The sequence below is a fragment of the Columba livia genome, chromosome 13, assembly GCF_036013475.1.
Source record: "Columba livia isolate bColLiv1 breed racing homer chromosome 13, bColLiv1.pat.W.v2, whole genome shotgun sequence".
In the NCBI taxonomy this organism is placed as follows: Eukaryota; Metazoa; Chordata; class Aves; order Columbiformes; family Columbidae; genus Columba; species Columba livia.
Window position 1 is genome coordinate 7053958 of NC_088614.1, and position 21644 is coordinate 7075601.

Sequence of the window (21644 nt, forward strand, 5' to 3'; positions counted from 1 at the left end):
AAAACAAGATAAATTAATGGCATTGTTCCTCCTGGGAATAGGAGAAGGGGAATAATAATCTCTGTATGAGCAGGGCTGGTGCTTAGGCTGTTTTCCTGTACCGCTAATATTATCAGTATTGTTGGAAGGTCCTATTTCCTTGGCATGACACCTCTCTGATTTATAGGCAAGGAAGAGGCACTCGTGGCTTTATTAGTCTCTTGTATAAACTACCACAAGTGTCTTTGTGTGTACATACGTTTGTCACATGCTCTTCCTGTTCTCTTGAGATATAAGCTGCTTTCTGCACTGCTTGTGCCTTTTGGGGTTATGCAGGGGACCTGGTGAGATGAGGGTGAGCCAGACCAAAGCAGCACATTGCTGAGAAATCAGTTTTTTCTCATAGGGAATGTTCTTATGGGTCACTGTCAATACAAGCTTCAGGGCCACTTGTGCAAGAACCTATTCCTGGCTGACCCTGGCAGTGATTAGTCCCTGCTGGGAAGCATAAAATTTGATACGCCCTTTCCTTGACAAACATGGTTACAAAAAAGTGTTTGCAGCTTGCAATTATTTTCTTGTCTTCTGAATGCAGTCATGGTATTTGACTCTCTCCTCCTGCGGCTTTGAGCTTCACTAGACCAATTAGACGTGGCATCAAGCAGCGTTTCCTTTTTCAGTTTCCGTTCACAAATGAAGTTAGACTATTTGGAAAAGCAGATTTGTACCAAGGCAGCCACGTCTTTACAGACCCACTTAGGCTGTGTCTCAACTGATTTGCTTTGGGTTTCATCAGTCTGGCCAGCTGCACAGAGTTAGAGCCTAAAAGCTGCCCCCTGAGTCCCTGATCTTTCCATCTCCCACAAGAAAACCCACCAGCACAAATGCTTCTCCATGTGCTAATGCCACTGGCTAGCAAGCGACATGGGGGGTTAATTTTTAATTAATTGCCTTTGCAGTGATCTTGGATTACTGCTTGCCCAGACAGCCAGTCTCTCCATGCAAAAAGTCCCTTCTGGCATAATCCTTCGCTCTACATCTGTTGGCCTCCGGGCTGTTCCCATCTGGGCATCTTCTCCTCTCTGAGGGGAGCAGCGTGTGGCTGGGAAACCGGACACGCTGAAGAGCCAAAGAAGAGCAGGACAGCTCAAGCCAACTTTAAATGAGCTGCAGCGTGAGCCACCGGTCCCCGGCGTCAACAGCTCCTTTCTCTGAGCCGCAACGCTCCATTACAATGTATGTTTTCTTCCTAGAAACCTGCCTCTGGCTATCATCATCTCACTACCTGTAGTGACTTTGGTTTATGTGCTGACAAACTTGGCTTACTTCACCACGTTGTCGACGGAGCAGATGCTGACGTCCGAAGCCGTGGCCGTGGTAAGATACGTTCATGTCTGACGTGACTCATCTGTTTTCCAGCACTGGTTAAATCAGATGTACAATCTCTGCATACGTCTCCTAGTTCATTCCAGGCTGATCCCGGCTGCTTAGAAAAAAAAAAAGTTGATGTTTGACGGGAGATAAAGAGCAACTGTGACGGGAGCAGGGAAGAACAGCGTGATACTAAGTGGGTTTAATCACAGACAGTAGTGAGGGTGGGCAGACAGTTAACGCTGCCCTTAATTCATAAATATGCAAGGTTGCTGCTGGCCTCATGACTTATCATCAGCTACCAGAGCATGATATTTATGGGAAAAGGTCATTCAGTCAATAATGAACTAGATCTCTCTGTATCTTCCTTGTTTTAATTAAGAGAGAAAAATAATGCTTCTATTAATTGAAATACCACTGTATGACCAGGATTGTTCAGTGCTTCAAGGGGAATGTCCCAGTCCAGGGTGAGCTAGTCTGGGCCGCTCAGGTGACAGTTCTCCATCCTTCGGCATAGTACCCAAAGATGCTCTTTTTTTTTTGCAGTTCCATAATATGCTTTTTCAGGAAGGAAGAGCAGCAAATGGCAATACGGAAAACTCAGATTTCTAAAAATATTACGACTTTGTAGGCTGCTGTGAGTTCTTTTGGGCATTCTGAGTGTGAACTGTCTGTCTTGTTGCCCCCGTTTAGGATTTTGGGAACTATCACCTTGGTGTCATGTCCTGGATCATACCCGTCTTTGTTGGCTTGTCGTGTTTTGGATCTGTTAATGGATCTCTCTTCACTTCTTCCCGGTAGGTTTCTTGCTCAACTTTGTGGTATTTGTGTACGAGTTGTGCTTAATTCTGATTTTATTTGGAGTTGTTCTCCAAAGAGTGGCTGTGGGTAGACACAAAGTCCTAAAGGGTCTGGAGTCCATGTGGGGAATGCCAAAAAAAAAAAAAAACACTTTTTAAAACCCTCTCCAGTTTAAAGGAGACTTTTTCAGTGGTCTTAGTCTTCTGTTCCTCAGGCAAAGTCCTGTTGAAGTTATGAGAACATAAGCAAACACAGGCTTGGGGCTCAGTGGTGTTGCCTGAGAAAGTGGCTTTAATGAAAAGCAGAAACTTGTGCAACTTCAGGGCTGAGAATCCCTCCAGAAAGAGGAGAAGGGACGGGGCAGGATGGGGACTGAGGACGTTCCAGCTCTGACACACATCCCCATCTCCCTGGTTGTCTAAGGAAAGTCCCTGTCTCTGGAAAGGAGGATATAAATACATCATTATATAAATACGTGTTTTCTTCTATTCCTGTCCTGTCCTCCCCACCTCAGGCTGTTCTTCGTGGGATCCCGAGAAGGTCACTTGCCTTCAATCCTGTCTATGATTCACCCCAGGCTTCTCACTCCCCTACCGTCACTCATCTTTACGGTAAGTAGTGCGGTGATGAGCATTGACCTGGTATTGGGGAACAGGTCAGATCCCATCAGAGAGGTTGGAGGTGGGTATTTGGGTACTTTCTCCAGACACAGCTATTCCTGCATGCACCTGCAGGAGAGGACAGACCCTTCTCCTTCTCATCCTACCCTCATGTTCCATTTCTCTTTGGAAATAGCTCCAAACACCAAGCAAAAATGGTTTAAAAGGTAAAAAAATAATCAGCCTGATTCTTTTGGCAGATAGCTCTTCTAAAATACCTCTATTTAGTGTTCTACCATATGCAGTTTTGCCTGCGCCTCCCTTTGCTAATGGCTTTTATTTTTTTTCTGGATGCAGTGTGTCATGACCCTGCTCTACGCCTTCTCCAACAACATCTTCTCAGTCATTAACTTCTTCAGCTTCTTCAACTGGCTGTGCGTGGCTCTGGCCATCATCGGCATGATGTGGCTGCGTTACAAGAAGCCGGAGCTGGAAAGGCCCATCAGGGTGAGAACAATGTGGGAACTGGGTGGTGGGTCCTCCCCGAGTCCCTTCTCAGCACCAGGGGAGGTTCAGCAAGTTCAGCTGCTTGTCCTGTGCAGAGGAGAGACCAGGATTACAAGCGTGCGGGGGAAATGTTGTGTTGTAGGTAACGCAGGTGTCCGTGTTGCAGGGAAATCTGCCCAAATGGGAATCGGTGCTGGAGGACTTACTGTGGCCATGGGGACATGAGAGTGAAGGAGGCTCTGGGGGTCGGTGATGTGGGGTGTTCTGGTGGGGAAGCCCCCTGGGAAGTTCTCAATGACTAACGCATTCCCCAGGACAAATCACAGGCTGCGGCTCTCAGTGAAACACTCTGTACCGTCATGGAATTCACTTTAAATAGTTTTTTAATAAAGCAGTCAAACCCCCGCCCGCAGAGATGAGAACTTTGTTCTCTTTGTCCTTGGCCAGCTTGGCAGTGCCGTGTCCCATCTGGGAGGAGGCCAAGACCATGTCAGCCACAAGCATGTCTGCCCTCCTTAAAGCGAGATTCCTGCTCACCCCGGGCCCCTGCCAGGCAACAGGCAGCCAGACAGAAGCAAACTCCCAGACCTGCGCCAGTGCCTTCCCAAAGTAACTCTTTGTGGGGTGTTGCCTTTGGTTTTCGGTTTTTCTTCGAAGAGCATTGAATTGCTCAGAGCTGTGTGGCCCCCGAGAAGCTGCAGTGGCTGCAGTGAAGATGCTCCGGCTTGTGCTGTGGTTGCTGCTGAATTTGATGCTGTTGGTACAGGTGCTTTTTGTAAGGAACCATTCAACCATGGAACTGGGGTCGAAAAAAGGGTGCTGAGAAAGGCTCATGGCTCTTGGCAAGACACACCTCTGTTTTGCTGGTTTTAAATATACATGTTAGATGGGAGCCTACATCTTGTTTTCTCCAGGATTGAAGAGTATTCCTTAAATCAATACCTTCCCCATGGCAGTTCGAGGTCATGGTCCCCTTGTTCAGAGCACAGGGACAGACAGGATCACCGTCCATGTGGGGGTCCATGGTGGAATATGAACTCCTTCCCTCCACAGGCTGTTTGAGTAGATAAACTTCACTGGAAGGTGCACCCTGTTCCCCTGGGACAACTTCTAACCTGTCCTTTGGGTCCTTGTTCAGGTGAACGTCTGCCTGCCCATCTTCTTCATCCTGGCCTGCTTGTTTCTCATCGCTGTTTCCTTCTGGATGACGCCAAAGGAATGCGCCATCGGCTTTGCCATCATCTTCAGTGGGATCCCTGTTTACTTCTTCGGGGTCTGGTGGCAAAACAAGCCCAAGTGGGTTCTCCAAGGCATTTGTGAGTATGACCAGTGGAGAGCGAGGGTGCAGCCTTGGCTTTTGCTCCAAAACCAGCAGTTTCCCGGTGAGCGTGCTGCAGCTCGTAGCACCGGCTCCGCTTTGTGGAGTGGAGGCTTCCAGTGTCTTGGCTCTGAGACTGATTCTTATTCAATGGTAACAAGTTTTAACCTGATGATTACTTTATCTACGAAGCACCCAAAACGCACCCTGGCTTGCAATAATGGCAAAGTTTGGACCAAATACTTTTTTTTTTTTTTAATCTTGGCAAACAGGTTGTTGTTATCATAGAATCACAGAACAGTTTGGGTTGAAGGGACCTCAGGTTGCTCAGAGCCCCGTCCAGCCTGGCCTGGGATGTCTCCAGGGATGGTTCATCCACCACCTCTCTGGGTACCTGTTCCACTATTTTACCACCCAGTGGAGTGTAATTTGCTGCCTTTCTTCTGCCTCCTGTAAAAGCACAGGGTTGAGCCTTTTGTCAGCAGATGATCCATTTCTAGCAGAGTAGGAAGGAAAAAGAATTCACAGCGTAACAGTCTGAGCCCAGTTGGCCTCAATTTGAACTGTTGAAAATTCAGAATTAGTCCCAATCCATCGCTCAGCCAGTGCTAACATTTCTGATCCAGTTGATGCTCTGTAGAGCATCTTGTTGATGTCAAGTAGAGCAGAGAGAAGGGAAAATCCCCTGGATGTTTTCTCTTGCAAGGTTTATTTTTAAGATATCTTCCTATCAGGTTTTCCAACAGCTGACACTACACTACGGTGTGTTTGGAAGGGATGGAGATGCTGCGCTTGTAACCTCTTGTCTCAAAAACTGCATGCAGACAGTCAATCCATGTTGTCCAAGTAACTGAACTCTACCGTCTGCCTCCCAGCTCTGCTACAACAGGTTGACCTAGAAAAGCAGACAAGTAGAAATGCCCAGCCTTGGCTGGATGCTTTTTATGAAGAAGAAAAAGGCTTTTAACTGTGCTCAGCACTTGTTATTCTTTTTTCACCCCCATCTCTCTCTCTCTCTCACACTCATTTATTCTGAGCATTAGGCTCAGTTCCTAGAAAAGCCATTTTTGAAGTGCCTGGGTGGCAAATTACCATATTAATTGTTTTCCACCACCAAAGGCTTGTAGGAGAATATAGAAAATATTCTGAGAACACAGAATGATAATCCTGCAAATGTCCAGTTAGAAACATGAACTTTAAACATGTATATTCGTATATTGCAGATAATTACATCACCTCCAACTGATCTGAGTTTGACTTTGTGCGTCATTAGAACTAGTGTTAGCTTTACGTGGCAAGACTGGCTTGTGACCTCCGAACACACAGCACAGGTGTTGTTTGCATACCAGCCACCAAAACTAATGGGTGGAAAAATAAAGTGACTTCGGTTTAGCCCGTTTCCTGTGCCAACTTGCATCTGAAATCCTTCCTTTGCTCTTCACCTGCCCTGTGCAAAGCAGACGACTCTGCCTTGTGTGCAGAATTCTGAGTTGGTTTAGTCCTGGGTACTCCAGCCATTAAAGAACTGTGTGCACATACAGCCCAGGTTTTCAAATTGGAAGTAAAAGCATCGACTCATCTTTTTTTTTTTGTTTTTTTTCGTGCTTGTTCCTGTTATTGTGCCTGACACAGTTTTGGCTGCTCACAGTTCTGGCATCCGAACATAGTTACCGTATCACCATGCAGTTAGAAACTAATTGTGCACAGAAGTGCCGGAGCCTCTCTCGGGGCAGCGCAGCATCCTTGCTGCGAGTACAAAGCTCCCAGTGTTGGATGTTTAAGTTCTGGGCATGAGTAGAGAGCAGCCTACAGCTCGTTTGCTTGCAAGGCTTAAAGTGTATTTGGATTAATCTTGCTCGGAAGTGGAGTGGGGAGGCAGATGGGTCAGCCTTTTTCAGGCAGAGTAAAAGAAACCGAGACCATGATGCATGTCGGGTTCTCTGCATGCGATCCCTGACCTGAATTTTGCTTTCTTCCCTGTAGACTCTGCAACAGCCCTGTGCCAGAAACTGATGGAAGTGGTTCCACAAGAATCATAAGCAGGAAAAGCAGAGACATTCAGCTCGAGGAAACGCACAATATTACTTTAAGACGACACAAGGAGAAAAAGCTTCTGATCCCTCGTAAACGAAACCTAGGCACTGGAGCATCCCGTCGGAGCTGCTTCATGTCTGACACCATGTCCCTGGCTCTGCCTTGCCTCCTCCAGCCCCTCCATCACCACCCTTTATCCTGGCAGATGAGCAGCCCCACCATGAGTTCTTGGTACGAACGTGGGCCAGGAGGAGGAATTCCTGCTCCAAAGGGGTCCTTCCTGTCCAGCAGCAGCGAGTCCCATCCACCTCTGTGTGTGTGTGATGCTGAGGGCTGCATTTCAATTCGGTTTGGGTCTGGGATCCCCCAGATGATGGTGGATCTGCTGATGAGCCCAGTTTAAGTGTTGCCAGCCCTACAGATGTGCCTGTATCCGGGGCTGGAACTGTCCTGAGCCTGACTCAGCTGCCTCACCTGCTCAAGGGAGGTGGTTGGGAAGCAAAGTTTGGCTGGTGTTGGCTCACGCGCTCACACACACACAAACTCGTACCAAAATAGGTGCTGCTGGATGCTGTGGACTCTGCCCACTGGCAGTGACTGAGGTGAGACAAGGCAGAGCAGAATCAGTGTCAGAGCAATGGGGTGGGGAGGTGCGTTTGTGACGAGCACATGGGGTCCCCGGCCACTACAGCTTTTAACTCAGTTCCAAGCTATGTCCCTGCTGTTGAACCAGTCCCATGGGATGCTCTGCGCCACAACGTCCATCCCATGGCCCTGTGAATTAGCACTGGGGCAGGTGCAGGCCTGAGGGTGGAATTCCTCCCGATAAACCCAGGGAATTGCAATTAGCAGAAGGCCAAGTCCTTGGCTTGCTCACTCCATGTTTTTCTGTAGATGGACTATCACCCAGCATGGGGTGGGCAACATCATGCTCTCCAAATGGCCTGTTTCTTTGCCCTCAGTGTGATTCATATCATAGAATGTCCTGAGTTGGCAGGGACCCACCAGGATCATTGAGTTCGCCCCTAAACCATTTGCAAACAGAAAGTAAGGGTGGGGTTCCCACGGCTCGTTCCCTAGGGTCTGTCACTGTGCTGCCTGTCACCGTGCCCTTTGTTTTGCTGTGTCTCTTCTAGAAGTGCGGTGGAGATGGGACCAAATGGGGCTGGGGGTGGAGAAAGGGGCAGATGTCCCCGGGTGGCTGGAGCTTGGCTTTCATCTGGGTCTGCTGTAGATGGTCTGTTCTGCTCAAAGCAGCGGGGACTGGCAGCCTCTTCTTCCTTGGTGCAAAACCGCGGCATCGGGTTTGGCTTGGGGAGGTACCCCCACCAAGACCCTCCCGTTCAGGGAATGGTCTTTGAGCACAGACCGTGATCCGCATGTGAAATCTTGTTTTGCTGTAGTGGGTGGTGCATCCCCATAACCCATCCAAAATTCCTCTAGTTCCCGAGTAGTCAAACCTGTCCTCTTAGGAACATGTAGCTTTATTTGGTCAAAAGCATCATCTTTTCAGCAAAACTGCAGTTTGTGAACACTTTGCTCGTCATGCTTCTGCGCTCAAGGTGATAGTTGGAAATCAAAAGCATCTTTTCCTCACGAAGTGAGTTGCTTCAGTCTCTGTTATGGATCTGTTTTGTGCTTGTGCTTTGTGCAAATAGGTTGTTGAACTACTTTCTCCGCAATATTTGTGTAAACTAAGCTGTTTGGAAGCCAGGATCCTCCAAGAGCTAATGCTTTCTGCTGGATTCTCTTAGCATAGAGTTCTTTTGGATGAAGAGGCATTAAGGACACCAATGGTACTAGCTCACGCTTTGTCTTTTTCAGACATTCTTTAGCAAAAAAATGAGTGTGTGTCCTAGGAGGTGGCAGCTTCTCTTGATGTGTGCGTGGCAATGACTGTGGTTGTGTCGACAGGTGGCTGCGTGCAGCTCTTTGCTGTCGCTTTGTCCACCACATGTCATTGTTCTGAGGCAGGAGGAATCGGTGAGACAATCATCGCGCTGAAAACCTTTTGCTGTCAGGTCGCTCATTCCGTGGCAGCACAGGGTAGAGACACCCAAACCAGCTCAGATGCCAGTTTACACATGTTGACGTTGAGCTCTCCTGGCGCTCAGTGAGCCTGTGGGGAGCTGTAGCTGGTTTGGGTGCATCTCCAGTGCAGAAGAACCCAAAGTTACGGCCGGTGCTGGCTGTTCAGGGACCTACGTGCAATGAATTGGAGCATCTCAGATCCAGTGCCTGCCGAGAGGTGTTTGCATAAATAAGGTCGCGAACCATAAAAACCTGAACTCAATTTTTTGAATCCTCTTCAAGCTGAAGGCTGAGATGTTTTGGCAGGGTGGTGATGGGCTAGCACTGCTTCTCCTGGACCTGTTTCATGGAGAGGGAACCTCCGTCTGTCACCTTCCCGTTGGTCTGCAGGTTTTTTGGCTGTAACGGTCTCAGGGCCTGGGTTCAACACAGGGGCTCTCAGTGCTCGCATTACATATAGTATATACCAGCAGAATTACTTGTGATGCAAAGGAAATGATTTTAACTCAGCCACCTCACTCCAATGTAAATTAGCACTCCAGGCCAAGCCACAGAATGCTCAAAAATGGGGCCAAATCTCCCAAATGTGGGGGGGTTGCTTGGTTTGGACACAACTTTAAATGACCTTCATCAGTGATGAAAACCATCACTACATTATATCCTCTTGGTGAACTTTTCACACTGATTTTAAAGAGGAGATGTCACACTGAGAAATATTTTTTTTAATTATTATTAATTAACTGATCTTAATTAAATCGTTAACTCGCTTGCTTGCTCTTGATGAATTTTCATGATTCTTTTCTTGCTGCTAAAGATCCTTCTCTCATACTAACCTGCTGGCTCTGGCATTGATACCATATGTTTTGTGGTGATCGTGCCAGTGTCTCCATGGCAACAGAGGTATAGGCAGAAACTGAACCAGGTACCTGCACAGAATGACAAAAAAAAGAGTTGAATTTGGTCGGCCACAGCTCACATCTCAAAGTTTACCTTCTGAAACCTGATTTCTTTTAACCCCGACCCATTGACCCTGTGAAAGGGCTCCTCGCTGCTTGTGGAATAAACACGTCACAGAGGGCAAGGGGAGCAGCAGAGACTTCCCAGAAAATCCCTCATCATTCCCAGCAATGGGTGAGAGGTTTTTCTGTTGTTTCTCTATTTGCTCGAGCTCTTTGGAGCCCGTGATCAGTCACGCCTGTTGCAACCCACCAAGGGGGATAAATTCCTCCCCTAAAGGACATGTAGAATCACCGAATGTCAGGGGTTGGAAGGGACCTGGAAAGCCCATCCAGTACAATCCCCCCATGCAGCAGGAACACCCAGATGAGGTTACACAGGAAGGTGTCCAGGCGGGTTGGAATGTCTGCAGAGAAGGAGACTCCACAACCCCCTGGGCAGCCTGGGCCAGGCTCTGCCACCCTCACTGAGAAGAAGTTTCTTCTAATATTTAAGTGGAACCTCCTGTGTTCCAGTTTGTACCCATTACTCCTTGTCCTGTCATTGGTTGTCACCGAGAAGAGCCTGGCTCCATCCTCCTGACACTCACCCTTTCCATATTGATCACCGTGAATGAGGTCACCCCTCAGTGTCCTCTTGTCCAGCTCCAGAGCCCCAGCTCCCTCAGCCTTTCCTCACACGGGAGATGCTCCACTCCCTTCAGCATCTTCGTGGCTGTGCTGGACTCTCTCCAGCAGTTCCCTGTCCTGCTGGAACTGAGGGCCCAGAACTGGGCACAATATTCCAGGTCTCACCAGGGCAGAGTAGAGGGGCAGGAGAACCTCTCTGACCTACTGACCACCCCCTTCTAATCCACCCCAGGTACCATTGGCCTTCCTGGCCACAAGGGCCCAGTGCTGGCTCATGGTCATCCTGCTGTCCCCAGGACCCCCAGGTCCCTTTCCCTACACTGAGCCACAGCGACTGTCAGTTCGCTTTTCGAAGCGGTAGCTGGAGTTAAACGAGGAACTGCATGAACCTATTTCATATGACAGTATTCTGCAAATACAGCTGGGGTGGTTGTGTCAGTGGAATAATTTAGGTTGGAAAAGACCTTAAAGATTGGGTCCAACCACAGAGCTGTGGCTGCGTATTTCTGCAAGCGGTGGCTGTGCCGCAGCAATCTCTTGGTCCTTACATTAAGCCCCCATTTCAATTATTGCTCTTTTTAGCTTGTTTTTAAGTATTTAGAGACTCGGGCGGTCGGTTGTTGTGGGTGTTGACAGAACAGCAGGGCAGGGGCCTGCAGGACCAGGGGCCAGGAGCTTCCCCACCCTTTGGGTTCCTCTTTCTAAATGAAAAACCTAATGAGGAAACCTCTAAATGAGGGGAACCAGCCCTGCCAAAAGCTCCTGGCCAAAAGTGGGGGGGAATCTATGTCATCCTAGGTGGATCTATATTTTTTTCTTTATTTTTTTTTCTTTTATTTAACTCTCTGCAGTATTTGCAGTGTTTTCCATCTCAGATACCGCGTTTCGTTAAACACGCTTTTGTTTCTAACGGAACCTTCTGTGGTTACTAAGTTCAAGGGGACTCTGTCGCTGTTGAACAAAGTTTAAAGACCCTTCAACTGGATTGAAACTCATAAGAAGCAGCTTTGTTGTTCTCCAAACCCTCTCCCGGCGGGCAGCTCGGGCAGGGGAATAAATTGGGCTTTTCCCCATGGCCACAACTTCCCAAGGGCAGAGGGATGTTTGCAGCAACAGAGTCCCAGGCTGGCTGTGGGAATGGCATCCTCTCCATCTGGGAGATTACTCGTGCTTCCAGCCAAGGCTACAGGGTTCTGGGGCTTTAATAAAAAATAATCTTTAAAAAATAATAAAAAGGAAGGAAACAGCCAAATGTTATTACGCAACGCTCCGGCTGTTTGGGGCTGTTCTTGTGGGACACCAGCTTTTCCGTCAGCCAGTTGTGCAACTCCGTTTGTAATGGCATCCAAGGGGAAGGTGGCGTTGGCTGTGGAGAGTGAACATTCTTAGTGGAGATCGGGAAAGGGCTGAGACGGCTCCAGTTCCCCCGGGGCTGGTCTGAGCCCCTGGGGCTGAACCACAGCCCTGGAAGCCCCGCGAGCGTCTCCGAGCCGGTGGAATTTGGCTGCCAACCAAGGTGCTTTCCATCCCTGGTGGCTTCTTGAGTTACAGCCAACCAGCCGTGCGCCCTTTTCTTCCCATTTTACACGGTCTGAACTGGAACTAGGTTGGGTGTAGGTGTGTATGGGATGCTCCCGGGCGCAGCGGAACCAAGAGCTCCCAGTTTGGTGCAGATGTTCTCACCCATGAGATGCAGCAGTAGGAAATGCGGCTGCCCGTAAGGAACTGATGTCCCGAGGGTTATTTCTTTGCTTTTAGCCCCCTGTTTCTTGTGTGAGAAGAAGTGTCGCGTCCTCCAGCTGTTGAAGTGTTAATGAGAAAAAATAAGTAAATATTTTTTTAAATATTGAATTAATTTTTAAAAGGCCTAAAAGAGACTTTATATCTACACCTAAATTATTCCCCTTGGGTGATGTTCATCTCGGACGCTCTCCTGCATCCCGGTGGTGCGGGACGGGGCTCCGGCTGCGTCTCCTGCGCTGGGATGAATTTCACACATCGGGGAAAACAAAAATCCTTATTTGTTCAAGGGACAGGGTGAGGTCCATGTCCCGCCTCAGTCCTCGCAAAGCAAGAGTTTTAAGTGATACCTGGACCTTGCGCTGGGACCGCAGAACTAAAGGAGGGTGACATTCACTTCTAGTGAATAATCTGACTTTTCAGAGATGCCTTTCTTCTAAAGTTCATATTTTTTGGTTTTGTTTTGTTTTTTAAACAGAGAGAAAAAATAAAAACAGGATCTTAACATTCAGAAGAATAATCTAGATCTGATTTACAATTTTGTTATATTTGGTTGCTTTAAAAATATTTTACTAATTTAAATGTTGCTGTAGATGACATTCTATTTATTTTAAGGGGTAAATATCTTTTAGTCTTAATACTTCTACAGTGAGCACTGTCTACAATGTTTGTGTTCCTGTCAACACAGCTATTCCACGGCTGACCGAGTGCTGGTCAGCCCGTAGTAACTTAATCAAATTGCCTTGTAAAACAAGATGTCTCCTGCAATGTAATTTTTTTCTAGTATTTCTTGATTCTTTTATGTCTGTGGTTAACAAATCTGTTAAACGTTCGGGTTGTTCTATGTTTTGGGTTGTTGTTTTTTGTTTTTTTAACAAAGAAAGCTGAATTACAACTCTCCTGTTGCTGGTCTTTGCCTCTGTAACTTTGATTTTGGAGGTTGCCATGTTTATTTGTTTACCCCCCCGGCACCTGACTTGCATTGCCAAGTGTTCCCCTTGCAGACGGGTCTCAGCAATGACAGGGTCCGTTCCTCTGCCACCATCCTCCTTTTGAAGATTCAAGTTACCATTTCAGGGTTTTGCACATGTTACAACTAAGGGAACGGGAAAGTGGGTGAGTTTTGGGCCAAAGGTGGGAGCAGGTGGCTGCAAAGAAATCCCAGCAGGAATGGGAGGCTTCAGTGGTGCTTACATAGGCCGAGTAGATGTTATATGTACATTTCATACTGAATTTTAGGTGCTATGGTCAACTGATGTCTTGAACAATGACAGAATTCACAAGAAAAAGGCAATTTGTGATTTACTCTTGAGCACTGTGGCTGTTGCAGAAAGTAACGCTGGAAGAGAGAATCTGTGATGTTACGTGCTCAAGGTCCTTGTAAAACCAAACCCGCTACCACAGTAATGTGTATATATATATATGCATAGTTTTTATATACTTATATATAACTTTATACATATAAAAAAGAAGTTACAGGTGCAAAAATGAGAAGGCAGTTAGAAGGATAATGTGTGCGACATGGGACACAGAGACTCTCCCGCAGAGCATTAGAGACTCTTCATGGAGGAATTAGAGTAATCTAAGGAAATCATCTCTCAAAGCCAACATGACTAAACAGCAGAATAGCCTGTGCCATTAGCGATTTAAAAGAGATCATTCAAAAAGTGACACTTGTGGCCAAAGAAGGAAAACAGAAGAGGGAATAAACTGGCAAATTCAATAGAAAACCTCGATAAGAGCAGTCAGCAGCACGTTCACCAGCGGGACACTGATGGCACGAGATGTGGTGAGGCCCGTGCTGAGCTGCAAAGCACTTTAGCAGACAGATAGGGCAGTAGCACAGAAACAAAATGAGTTATTTTTTACTCGCATCCGTGTTTGCTACAGCCTTGCTTGGAGACGTTCCCGTGCTGCGGCTTTTCTTCACGGGGAGCGAGCCCAAGGAATCGCTGCCAGACAAAGCATCGTGTTGCAGAACAAAGCTCCAGCTATGGGATTCCGAGGATTCGAGAGCTGCAAAGGGTCCCAGAGTGATGAAGTCCTGCCGGCAGATGCATGCTGAAACCCGCCACACAACACGGCAGCGATGCCCATGGTGTACGAGGTGCCAACCGGGATGTCGGGACAGGTAAAGGGTTCAGGAGGAGCCCAGGCTGGTTCTAAGAAGCTGTTGTAGAGGATACGAGAGATGAAGAAGAGCATCTTGGGGAGAAACACGCAGCTTTGGTCCAGAGAAGTCAGTCCTCAGCAGAGCACCAAGCTCCCAGCACCGGGTATCCATGTTACCGAGCTTCCCACGGGCTTTGAAAAAAGGAATGAAGTCTCAGTGATAATTGTTTGGGAGAGCGCAAACACTGGGAGAAAATAGTTAATGGTGGAGGGAGGTGATTTGCAGAGCTTGGCTGTGGATCTCCTCTTGGTTCAGGTCAGTTCTGCACACACAGTGAGAGGGACAGGGTGACAAAGTCTTTGGGAGAAGGAGCATTTTTCAGCCTCATCCAATATAAAGTTGATTGCAATGAGGGATCTCCTGGCAGGGCAAGAAGACTGCAGATGAGTAGAGAGTTAGGAAGTGCAAAAGAAAATTAAAAATGACCATGCTGCTGTGTAATGTCATTCCATGTGCCCGTCCTGAGCTGCAGGACCAGGAGCAGGGGAGGACTCGGGCTCACTGTCCCACGAGCACCAGGCGAGCACTTAGGCGCACAGCCCAAAACAAAGGCAGGAAGCGCTTTTTTCACACACGATGGCATTAATCATGCACTCGGCGTCAGGAGATGTTGTCGAGACAACTTTTACATGTGTATTAAAGTTCAAAAAGAGCTCGTATAAAAGGGTTTGTTATTCACTGCAACGGCCCTCGCTGCAGCCTGAGCCTCAAGGAGCAATGTCCTTGTGAGTCCGGAGCTGGAAGGGATGAGACCTCCTAGTTCAGACGAGTTTTCTCCGGAAGATCATCACCGCTGGCTGCTGGAGACGTGGTCCTTTGGCCACGTGTTGGCTCTTGCCTTGCTCTGCGTTGTCCTTTCCTTTGGTGCTGCTGCGGCAGCCATGCCTTCATCTCCGGAGGATGAAGGTTGGTTCATTGCTGGTGGTAGATGAAGCCACATGCTGGGCTTGGCCTGGGAGGGACATGCTCCATGGAACCATATGTGGACCCAGCATGGCCCCCAGGCAGCACCAAGCTCTCCAGACCCATCTCCCCACATTCAGTCTGGTGGCTGCTGGTCCTTTGTCGTGAAGAGAGGGGGCGGGTGTGGGAACACAACCCATCTGCTGGACACACAGGCAGCAACACTGATGTTTTTCCACCCTTGAACCAAAAACATGACATTTTTCTCCCAAAACCCCACAGCACCCGTGTGTTTGAGTGGAGCGGGGGTCTGACAACCAAGGAAGGGTGAGCCCTGGAAGCAGCAATTAAAATGCCTCTGCGAACTGGAGGCGAGCCCAGCATAGAGCAATAAACCAGTTGTTTATTTGAAGATTTGTCTGAAAGATGAAAGGCACTAAATATGTTTGGGTTGGGAAGAAGCCACTAAGGGTGGGGGGTGACACGGGCCGGGAACCAATTCAAGGGTGCAAACAGAAATGGGAGAAAGAAGCTGACGAGGAATTGTGGATAGAACTAATAAAGGGACCCTCTGAGGATTACTACACTAAAAATGAGACACAGGTAGGAGGAAATCTAATACAAGGAGAATTGGTGTTGAAAAACTTCCTTGCAGCAAAATGCACCCAACAAAAAAATTGTGCCCTTAAGATTGAAGCAGTGGAAGTTCTGCTGGAAGTCTTTTTTTTAAAGGAGCTGCTAATATTTCACCTGTTCTACACAAACCATGAAATAAAAGTGTCGTTTCAGACCATGCCAGTCTGTCCTGATTTTGCTGGAGACCTATTTAAGGTGTCAGAGCTCAGCGATACCAGTTTTATAGAAGAGACCTTGAAATACAACAGAGGATTTTTTACAGATAACTGTAAGTTTCCCCCACTCCCCGTATTTACCAGATCTGCAAGTTTTCTGCCTTTCTCAGGCTGCCATTCCCCCGGGACAGATGGCAGAGGACACAGTGGTGCAGTCGAGGGGAGCTGGAGATCTGGGCTCCCCCAGCCAGCACTGTGCCTGGCTGTGCCTCAGTTTCCCCAGCTGTGAATGATCTTTCTTGCCCCCTGAGAACAGATTAAAAAGCGCTGCCTGAAGCGAGTGAGGTGATAAGTGCTGGGAATTCCCCTGGTCCTCATCCAAGCTGCACAATGAGGAAGGTAAATCCACATTTGAATCCCTACATCAAATTAGAGAACAGGGAAGTAAGAAAAGACAATTCCTCTTGCCTGAGCTTCTCTTTCCTAATTTAACCCACTCGTCCTTCAGACACTGTCCTCCAGGGTCACCATGCAGATACCCTGTGTTCCCATGAAGGTTTGCTGGAGCAGAAAAGGTGCCTGTTGCCTTAGTGGTGTTAAACGGGTGTCCTGGGGAGCTTGTCCCTGGCTTTGGGGAGCTCAGAGCCCTTTCAGCACAACCCACTTGCCACCCATGAGCACCCAGAGCCGGGAAAGAGCCAAGTGGTTTGGATGGGGCTGGCGCGGTGCTGAGCTGGGGAAGGATGCCGGGGTGAGGGGCAGGGCCCGAGACAGCGGAAACGGGCAGGATGGCAGAGTATGTAAGAAAAATAATTTATTTTTTTGTATTAAGAGCTCTTTTCAACACCTCCTTTTAGAACTGATTCCCTGCTCCACAGCCAGGGCAACAAGCGCTGAAATGATCCAGCCTGAGGATCCCGTCCTGCTCTCCCAGCTCTTCCACCTGGGTTGTCATCACTTGTCTCTGTGTCCTTTGGAACCAGATCCCATCACCAGTGGTGGCAGGGACGTGCACAGCTTGTGAAGCAGCCTCGGTGGGTCGGGATGCATTTGTCCATGGCTGCCTCCGAGCAGACCAGCAGAAGGTCTTTATATGTCCTCTGACACTGTATTTTCTGTCTACACATTGTGCCAGGCTCTGTGCAAAATTCAAAGCGAGCTTTGAGCAGCACGTCATCAAAGACCTCTCCTAAAAATGAGGTACTGTCTGCAACAGCATCAAGTTATGAATCTCGTAGCCTCCAGAGCAGCCACCCGTATTATCACAAAAATTAGTAATAAAAATAAAACATAGAGAGCTCTGTGCATGCTAAGTGCCATGAGCAAATTCTAAGGACGTGGCGATATGCCTGTACAAACCCTGAAAGCGTAACTACACGGTGGGAACATGAGCGTGTTCTCCGCTTTGGATCGGTTTTCTGGCTGGTTTGGTCACCGTCTCCAGGAGCCTGGCTCTGGATTTCAGTGAGGTCATTTCTGCTCTAACTTGCCCAGGAAAATCAGGGGCTCCCCCCTCTCCCCACGTGGCTCCTCGCCTGGTGGAACCGTCAGGCAAGAGCTCGTCCCTTTTCACCTTTGGCTTTGCAGAGCTTGTAAATCAGGTCTGGGCATCTCAGGTATTTGGGAGCTGTGTGGAGGTGCCAGTGCATGTTATATCTGAGGGCAATGTTGCTGCAAAGACACCAGATCAATTAAAATAAATAAAATTTAAAGAAAAAACAATGTCTGGAGGGGATGTGTTACCCTGCCAGGAGGAGGGCAGGTGGTGAAGCTCCTGCTCAGCCCATAGGGATTAAAGCCCTGCAAGGCTCCGTGTGATAAAGACGTAAAAACATAATTGGGCTTGCAAGGACTTGAAATGAGGTTGCTGCTGGCCCTGGATTTCATTAAACAAAAGTCAGCAGATCAATTGTACACAGCTAATAAAAACAACAAGTACATGCAATCTTTCTGCATCGAGACTTGAGAAAATCAAGCTGAACATTTTTGGGGTTGTATCCACAGCAGTTGGGGAAGCGATTGTGTGGCCAAGGGAGACCTGGGCAGCCAAAACCACACGAGGAGGAGCTCAGCATGCACATCCTACTGCGAGGACTGGAAAGGATGGCCAGACCTGCCAGGCTACCCAGTAAAAGTTGCCTGACAAGCACTGGGATGTGGGCACTGCTGGGTCAAGGAAAAAGCCATCGTATGTCACAGGGACCCAAAGGAAACTCACTTGGGTGGCCACACACTGGGCGTTACCACCTTCACTATTTCTTGAATGGTTGAAGTCAAGTGGTTGTTTAGATCTTTAAAAGATTTTCCAGATGTCCCGAAGAATTGCAGGAATCACAGGCCTGGGAATATTCCTCCCGGGCTGAGCTTCCCGCAGTCTCACAACCGTCCATCCATCCATCTGCAGCGTCGCTCCCACTAAATGCTATTTAGCCATTTGTCAACGTGGTGTTTGCACTAGGGAAAAAAACAAATAAATCCAGATTGACCAAGTCTCTTGAAACAGGCTTTTCAAAGAGGCGCTGGCTTTCTGCAATGTAAAGAGTTTAAGCCCTCACATGACACGTCGGGTTGTGCAATTCCCCGAGGATCGGCAGCGGCTCCAGACGGCGCGGTGGTCACAGGGGAGAGCAGCCGGATGGAAAGGTCTGGGCTGATGAGCTGCTAATTAGACAAGTCCTTCCTCAGGTAGAGAAAATAATTGCTTCAAAAGAAAAATGCCAGTTCCTAGAAGAAAGCCATTTAGAGCCACGATAATCCCAGTGTAGACCAGACCCTCTGAGTAACCAAAAATGGCTTTTGCTGGTCACATTTGTTTTTTTAGAAGGAATATTTAGGGATGGAAAAATCCTTTTGTCACTTGTTCATGTTTGGTTTTTTCCATGTATCTCTAATATTTTACAGAAAAAGCCAGAAGCCTGGCATTACTTAGTTAGGAAGCCTGCAAGCCTCAAACCTCTCTGGCTTTTCTTTAGTTTCCATGTTTAATTAGAATTAATACTTAAGCACAAATAGTCTGTCTTTTTTCTAGTACCCCATGGAGCTTCTCAGCAGGTGCTATTTCTGCTGAGCAAAGGTTAAACAGCTTTTGTCTGTCTTATTTATTAAACCAAATTGGAGAGAATCTCCTTGCACCCAAGTCAAACGAGATAAACCCCAAAATCTTGCAAAATACCCTCTATGGGATTTTCTTCTTGCTGTGTGGGCCAAATACCACCTGGATTTCTTCCCTGCGCTCAGCACAGAAAAAAATAAGCCTCTAAACCCACTTTTACACCCCTCTTAATTCCGTCCATGGGTTTGCAGCCTCTTTGGTATCTGATGCAAGACCCTGCCAAGGGTTGTTGCATCAGCAGAAAACAGCAGGAGCGTTTCGCAGCCCATGGGGTGGGAAAGCGCCCACAGAGGCACAGATCTGCTCCTTTTTCCCCCAAAACTGGGTGCTCAGCTTCCTTCCTAGCAGGAGCTGCTTTTTTTAAAATTTCTTTTTGCAGGAAAGGAGCCTTATGCTCAACCCAGCAGCCATAAGGCTGCTCAGCGCGGAGATGTAACGGCGTCTCAGAAATGGGCTGTTTTGCTACAGAACAAGATCCCCAGCAGAAACACAATTTACTGCAAATATCGGTGATTTAATCACCCTCTTGTTGTGGCCTGTTCTCACCTGGGCGCGGGGAAAAGGCTTCAGCCTGAGAGCTTTTGGATGCTGAAGCCAGCTCTGTTGATTCATGCAGGGGTTAGGCGGGGAAGGATGCTTTAATTTGATTTTCTTTACCCTTATTAAATGAATTCCAGCCTTTCTGTGTAGCTGCACACCCTGCCTTGTGTGCCATCATCTCCCAGGTGCCAGTCCTGGTGCAAATCATGGTGGGATGAGTGATGTGTTAGCTTTTGGGGTGGTTTGCTCCAATCATCGACGCAAGTGCCATGAGGGTTGATCTGCTGCATCCTCATCCCCAAAATCCCGCAGGGATGGGGACCCGCGACCGGCAACCCGCACTGGCTGCACGTTCAAAAAGAAACCACAGACATGGGGGAAACTCCTGTCCCACCCATCTTGGAGCAAACAGCATGGAGATGAAAAGACAATGTGAATCTCGAGGCTGGTGAGCTGCAGCCAGGTGTGATGGACCCAGGGCTTCGGAAGAGATCACAGAGTCATAGAATATCAGGCTGGACCACAAGGATCATTTGGTGCAAATTTTGATGTGTCTGGAAGGATACAATGGACAATCACAGCAGGAGCAGCCTGAGAGGCAGGGAGAACAAAATACCATAACTAGAGCTCAGCAGAAATAATTTCCTAAGTGAGCAGCATATGTCTGTATTTCTTTCCTACCCTACCAACCATTCTGTAAATGTCGCAATGCTTTTTGAGAGCAGATTTGGGCAGACATTTGTGGAGCTGTAAAAATGCACAAGTTTCTACTCCTCCAAAGCACACACAGTGATAATAAAAATTACCAAGTGTGTACCCAAAATATTAAAACCAACCAACCGGTCAAACAAAACAAATTTACTGGTGCATAATATGTAAGAAAATTTCCGGAGTTTTATCTCTTGCTTCAGTTAAGCACTGCTCATTTGATAATACAGTTGTGTTTTTAACAGTTGTTGGATGCCAGTTTGAGTAAAATGTCTTCCCTTGACACACTGATGTAGAAAATGTAGGTACTGAGTTTGCAATGGATGACACAAAATACATTGACATATATAACGGACAGTACAAAGCAGCACAAAGCACGTTGACATGTCTACAGAAAATTGACCTGGGATGAAGAAGGGAACTTGATTCTGGATTAGATCGAAGAACAAAAGGCGGGATGGGAAGAGCTTGGTGCTGGTGCTGGTTTGGTGGTGGGGCTGGCAGAAGGAGCTGGGAATCCTGCCCTGTATGAGAACCCAAAAGGCATGGCAGGAGAAACTGGGCCACAACCTTTCAGTTTGGTCTGCAGCCCCTTGGCAAGTGGAGGGCTCTGGATAATGCTGCTCAACAGCAACTCCCTCCACTGTTTGGGTGAAGTTCTTGGGGTTTTAGACCAATGGAGTTACCACTCAGAGTAAAACTGTGCTTGGTGAAGTTCCCCACGCTCAGCTCGCTGCTTCTCCCTGACAAAATACCAGCAGCTTGTTGAAACCCCGCTGCCCTCCGGGTGCAGTGGATAATGGTGAAAGACTTGGGAGGAATGAGGAACCCCAGCCCATGCCTGCCTCCAAATAAACCCTTTGCCAGGCAAGTCTGTGCCTGGGGAGAACTGCCAGCCCATCCTGGGAGCTGCTCCACAGCTCAGAGCCTCGTCACATCGCTCTGCTGTGGATTTGTCTGATTTGTACCCATTCCTACTGATCAAAATCTGAAATCCAGCCTGTGGGAGCTAACAGCTCTGTGCAGAAGCAACAGCCTTCCCGGCAGACCTCACCGCGGGACGTCCCACGACAGCGGCGTGGTGCAGAAGGACTCACCGCTCTGTGTGGGCTGCACAGCGTCTTTATTTCGTGGTGTCTTGAAATATCTGTACTTTTTTTTTTTTTTTTGGGTGGACTGGCATTCCCCAGTGCCACAGGTGAGCAGGAGGAGTCTGGCCACGATGGCAGCAGAGGAGAATGGGCAGTTTCATAAATACACACCTCAAGTCCTCCCGATGCTTGTCCTGGTCTCTCACTTTGCACCTGGAGAGCAGGGGAGATTATTAAATATTAATGAATTAATAAAAATAAATAAATATATTACACCAGAGCTGACCCTTTGCATGGGCAAGAGAAATAGCACCGGGATGGGCATCCTGCAGCCCACCCGCCACGATCCCCCTCCCTCCC

General features: G+C 48.0%; 1 protein-coding gene across 1 annotated transcript in view; it reads left to right on the top strand.

Annotated features, from left to right (window-relative positions):
- The window catches only part of SLC7A5 (solute carrier family 7 member 5), a 38469-nt gene extending 25608 nt beyond the window's left edge, over positions 1-12861 (top strand). Inside the window, exons 5-10 of the mRNA XM_021290674.2 lie at positions 1233-1356; positions 2044-2147; positions 2666-2762; positions 3108-3257; positions 4396-4573; positions 6559-12861. Of these exons, the coding sequence (XP_021146349.2) occupies positions 1233-1356; positions 2044-2147; positions 2666-2762; positions 3108-3257; positions 4396-4573; positions 6559-6614 (709 nt within the window). The 3' untranslated portion in view covers positions 6615-12861. The remainder of the gene's footprint in view (positions 1-1232; positions 1357-2043; positions 2148-2665; positions 2763-3107; positions 3258-4395; positions 4574-6558) is intronic.
- The last annotated feature ends 8783 nt before the right edge of the window (positions 12862-21644 follow it).